Source organism: Cynocephalus volans, chromosome 10 (assembly GCF_027409185.1).
Source record: "Cynocephalus volans isolate mCynVol1 chromosome 10, mCynVol1.pri, whole genome shotgun sequence".
NCBI lineage: Eukaryota > Metazoa > Chordata > Mammalia > Dermoptera > Cynocephalidae > Cynocephalus > Cynocephalus volans.
In genome coordinates, this window is record NC_084469.1 from 30,719,607 (window position 1) to 30,725,338 (window position 5,732).

A 5,732-nucleotide genomic window follows, 5' to 3' on the forward strand; every position below is an offset into this window, starting at 1 on the left:
GAAAAATAAATAAGAAAAGTGGGAGGAAAGGAAAAGAGGAAGAGATACTGACAAATGATAAACAAATGATAATGTGACCTGATTTGTGCAGCTGATGGAGTATGAGAAAGGGAAACTAACTTGACATTGAGCTTGTAATCTTTGCTTTGAATGTCATAGGTTTAATGATGTAGGACATTATTTTTTCAAATCTATGAGTTCCACCATACATCTTGCTTTTGCAGTGATAATATTTACATAATCATAATATTGTACATTCTGTTTTCCATTTTTATTTGCAAAAATAAAGTTACAATTTTTGTGTATATTAATTGTGGTGCATAAAATTCAAACCTTCTACAAAATTATTGGTCCTACAAAGGAGAGAAAAGGAAAAATTACGTAACAATACTATTCACATGTAATAGTCAAAAATGCTCTTGAAACGGAGGTGCAGACTTGGAAGCAAAGGGATTTGCTGTGTTATGATAAAATTGCAATGAAAGTCAGCAACTACAAAAACAGTCTGAGGAAGCTAGTAAATTTCAAGTGTGGAGAAATAATCCTACGAGCATCAGTAGGGGGGAAGATGACCACATAAGGAGTAGAGGGAAGAGGAAGCCTCACTTCAGATTTTTCCAAAGCTATTTTTTCAAAATGTGTTTTAAATTAGAAAACAGACATCCACAAAACTCTACACCTCGCCAAGCTGTCCTTTCGGTATAAATACATATACAAAAGGACAATGTAAAATATGAGAAAATTCAAAAACTATAATATCCATGTGTCATTCCATTAAAAATGATTTGATGAAATCCAAACAACTGAAGAATTAATCAAAATAAAGAATTCAAAATTTTAAAGTCAGATTATTAAAATAATGATATAAAGAATTCTGTTTAACCATAACAAAGTAAAGAAAATATGTGTTATGGTAATAAATGCAAATAACATGCTTTATCTTTTACTAACAAAGTGGAATTTAAGACAAATAGCATTAAAGACACCAAAATTTATTGCTATCATAAAGGAGACAAAATGATTCTTTGAGGGTAAGGCCGGGTTAGAAAAGACAATATACATATGAGAACACATCAGGAAAAACATGATGTGATAGAGAATGATGTGAGCATTTGAGTAAGGAACAAAATAGAGTCCAGAAATGAATCCAATCACACGTGGCTGGCTGGGTTTATACAACGGTACCCGGGTAGTTCAATATGGGAAAGAACAGCAGTTTTCAACAACTCATAATATAAAACTGAGCACAATCCAAAATCTATCAAATGGTGAGTGAATGAACTAATTTTGATACATTTATACAATGGAATACTACTCAGTAATAAAAAGAAACAAACTACTGGTACATGCAATTACATGACTGAATCTACAAAAAATTACGTGGAGCTAAAGAAGTTAGATACAAAATAGTACATACTAATGATTCCATTGACATAAAGTTCAAAAGCAAACAAATCTAACCCGTAGTGATAGAAATCAGAGAGATAGAAGTCAGATTAGTGGCAGGAGTAGGAAACTGATTGCAAGGGACCTCAGTGAGCTGTGAGGTGATGAAATTACTCTACATTTGGATTGTGGTAGAGGTTACATGAGTGCTTCTAACCACCAAACTCATTGAACTGTACACTTCAAATGGGTGCATTTTCTCGTATGAAAATTATACTTCAGGAAACACATTCTGATGTAATAACTGTCCTAGATACAAAAAATAAATTTGATTTCTTATCCCGCAAAAAAAAGAAAATTATACTTCAAAAACGTTGAGACATATTTGAGTCCCTTATTCCCACATCTTTGCTGTTACCATAGGTCAGTCATTGATAAATTTGCAAAGTATGTGGTCATTGAATAGTAACATTGCTTTTCAGTTTGCATTTTCCTAGTTAACACTGAAGCTGAACGTCTTTTCATATTGTTTATTCTTTAGGAATGTTCTGTTAATAGTCCACGTACATTTTTATTTTCAGTTGTTTTTCTTCTTCTTAGATTATTTTGGAAGTTCATTGTATATTTTTAATTTTAATTTTGTGTCTGTCAGACATGTTACAGGCTGTCACTGCTCTTTCTAATTTGTTCATGCTATCTTCTGTCCTAGAAAAGTTCATTTCTATATGACTATGTCAATCTTTTTTATATAGTTTCTGAGTTTTGCATGAATTATAACTATTCTATTCTATTAGGTTATGTTTATATATTGTAATTTACATTTAGCTTTTTAAACCATCTAAAACATACTTTCACTTGTAGTGTAAGGAATTCATTTAATAGTTCCCACAGCAATTTCTCCAGTGCTGTTCTTTGAGTAGCATATCCCTTGCCCCACTGATTTTCATCATAAAATAAATCCCCACATACACAGGACCATTTTTTAACCTCCTTCTTACTTCACTGATCTTTTTGTCAATTCTTGCATAAACATATACTGTTGTAATTATTGGGTTTTTTCCCCCAATGTACGTTGATATCTGGTCAGCAAAAAACCAACTTATGGTTTTCATTTTTCAATTATTTCTAAGGAATTTTACCCATTTTCTCTTTCAAGTGAACTTAAAGATAAGCTTGTTAGTTTCCACAAAAACAAGTCCACTGGGAACTTGGTTTGGATTGCATTAAATGTATTTAAGGAGACTAATGTTGTAAAAATGCTGAGGTTTCAAAAGTCACCAAATTCTATGATATTAATTGGATTGATTTTATTGCATAAAAATTAATCTTCAAAAAGCTGTTAATAATGAGGCACCATTTCTGGAGTCATTATATATGTTCATTTCTTATAGAATTCTTTTCCACCTTTCATTAAATTTTTAAACTTTTCTTTCGTGGTTCTTACACCTACTTTTAATTTTAATTGCTATTAAGAATAGCATTCATTTTTCATTGTCTTTTTAAACGGGTTATTCTAGTATAGAGAAAAGTGATTCAATTTAAATATTAATCTTTTTTCTTGCCACTGATACCTCTGTTGTATTATTCCACTACAAATTCAGAGTTTATTCATTACAAAAACTGGTGTTACCTTAACAACTTCGTGGAGAATAATAAAATATTTCAGGAAATAGGATATTAAATCAAAAAGGCAAAATACAAAATTGCATGTGTACACATACAAAAGTGGCTGATCAGGTAACTGGGTGAAAGGTGACATCACAAATTAAGATCTGGAGTAAATGACAAACAGCAGACTTGGGTGGGACATAAAAGGTTGAACGAGGGCTGGCCGATTAGCTCAGCTGGTTAGAGTGAGGTGTCAATAACACCAAGGTCCAGGTGTTATCAGATCACCAAACTGCCAGCCACCAAAAAAGAAAGAGAGAGAGAGTTGAATGCTGTGCGTGCTGAGATTAAGATGCCCACAGATCCTCAAGTGGAGATGTTCACTGGGCAGATGAGAATAAGAGCTGGAAGCTCTGGAGGAAGGTCTGGGCTTCGGAGAGAGATGTGGAGGCCAGTAGAATACATGAGAGGATGAAAGTGGTGGGTTTAGATGCCATCACTTAGAGAAGACAACTAAGGAAACAAACTGGCCCAGGTTGGAAACCTAGCCACGCCATACGTGGAGCTGAGAGTTTAAAAAAGAATGGCTGCTCCCCTTTTTTTGAAGTGGGAGAAAATAGAAGAACCTGCAGAGTCAGACAGTGTGGGATCTTGCACAGACTCAACTATTGACACACTGTGTGATGTGGGAAGTTGTTCACCTTCACATTTTTCAGTCTGTTAAACAGTGATAGTATCTTCTCTACTTCCTTAGAACTGGCATGAAGGTAGAATAAAAGCGTAGATATAAAGTTCTTCTGTAAAGACCAAAATACCAAACAGAAGACAAGCATCCTTAAAACCTGAACTTTTTACCAGAATCTAGCTACTTTCCCCATTCCTGAAGAAATTAATTTTAGGGTTCCTGGATATTAGTTAATTCCCAGGTAAAGACAAAATACACTATCATAGTAAAAGGATTAGAAAAATCCTTTTAGGGTCATAAAATACAAGGTAGACATTAAAATAAAGGAGGAGGGGATTAAGATATAAAACGATGCAAAATCTGTGCAGTGAGAGGTATGGAGGAGGCATTCAGAGAAAGGCTGAGAGGTTGGGATGTGTGGATTTTGTTTAGCATTGACCTAATAGTACAGAGCAATGCTTCAAAAATGATACCACAATTAAAGCAGAGTTCTGGCTGAATAAACAAAACAAAACTAACTCCGGTTATAATTTAGATTAAGAATGTAAGGCATGAAGATTATTTTAAACAATGGTTCTTAAACTACGCTTTTCCAGGATCACCCAGGGAGGATAAATAGAAAATCCTAGCCAGGTCACCAAGACCCTCCTCTCTAGTTCAACTACTGGGCTATTCTTCATCTCTTTCATATATTGAACATTATGTAGTATGCCATTTTAACAGAAGTTTCCATGGTGAGGAAAGAATCTGCAATAATATTCCAAAATTAATATCTGTATATTCCCTGAATAAATTACTTTAAAATTCCAAGTGTTACCATCATAGAAAGAAGGAAATTTTCATTTTATAAAGACTCTTCCCAGAGCTCCCTTCATGTCTCTGTTCCGCAGACTGTAGATGAAGGGGTTCAGCATGGGGGTCACCACAGCGTACATCAGAGCCATGACAGTCTCCTTCACAGTAGAACTGTTAGCTGATGGGCATAAGTAGAGACCTATAATTGTCCCATAGAACAGGGACACCACAGAGAGGTGGGAGCCACAGGTGGAGAAGGCCTTATGGATACCCCTAGCAGAAGGGACCTTGAGGATGGAGGTGACAATTCGTGCGTAGGACACAATGATGAGTAAGAATGGGATGACGAGAATGAGACCTCCCATGATAAATATCACCAACTCATTAACTCGAGTGTCAGAGCAGGCCAGCTTCAGCAGAGCAGACATATCACAGAAAAAGTGGGGGATCACGTTGTCTGCACAAAAAGACAATCTGGCTGTGAGCAGAGTGTGCAACAAGGCATGGAACGTGGTCAGCACCCAGGACAGCACCACCAGGCAGAGACAGAGACTGGGGCTCATGATGGCGGTGTAGTGCAGGGGGAAGCAGATGGCCACATAGCGGTCGTAGGCCATGGCCACAAGGAGGAAGCTCTCCAGGTCTCCAAAAAACAGGAAGAAGTACATTTGGGTCAGGCAGGCTGCGTAAGGGATGGATGGGACTTGGCTCTGCATGATCTGCAGCAGTTTGGGCATTGTGACTGAGGAAAAGCAGACGTCAGAGAAGGACAAGTTGCTCAGAAAGAAATACATAGGCGTGTGGAGATGGGAGTCCAGTCGGATGAGGACAACGATGAGGAGGTTCCCCAGGACAGTGGTGAGATACATGAGCAGGAACAGGGCACAGACCATGTTTTGCTGCTCTGGTTTGATGGGAAGGCCCAGGAGAAGAAACTCTGAGAAGGTGGTTTGATTTCTTCCTGTCATAGACTGTCTCCAGTATCTTTAAGGGAAGATAATAGATTCCTTTTAAATTTGAATTTAAAAATGAGTATATTTCTACAATACATGGTCTATAAGGTGTTTGGCAAAAATTCTTCATTTCGTTGTCATCACAATAATTATAATCTCAATACATTAAATGCCTATAATTAGCATCTCTATAATCAGAAATAGCTTGTTTCTTTCACTTCTCTTTAACATGTTACATTACCCCATCCTTTCTAAAAACACTCTTACCTATTTTCTTCTGAAACACAAATGTTTCTCTTACCTGC

General features: G+C 36.3%; 1 protein-coding gene across 1 annotated transcript; it reads right to left on the bottom strand.

Moving 5' to 3' along the window:
* Positions 1-4,518: 4,518 nt before the first annotated feature.
* On the bottom strand, positions 4,519-5,442 carry LOC134387224 (olfactory receptor 1E5). The gene has a single exon (XM_063109632.1). The coding sequence runs from the start codon at positions 5,440-5,442 to the stop codon at positions 4,519-4,521; it is 924 nt and encodes a 307-aa protein (XP_062965702.1).
* Between the last annotated feature and the right edge of the window lie 290 nt (positions 5,443-5,732).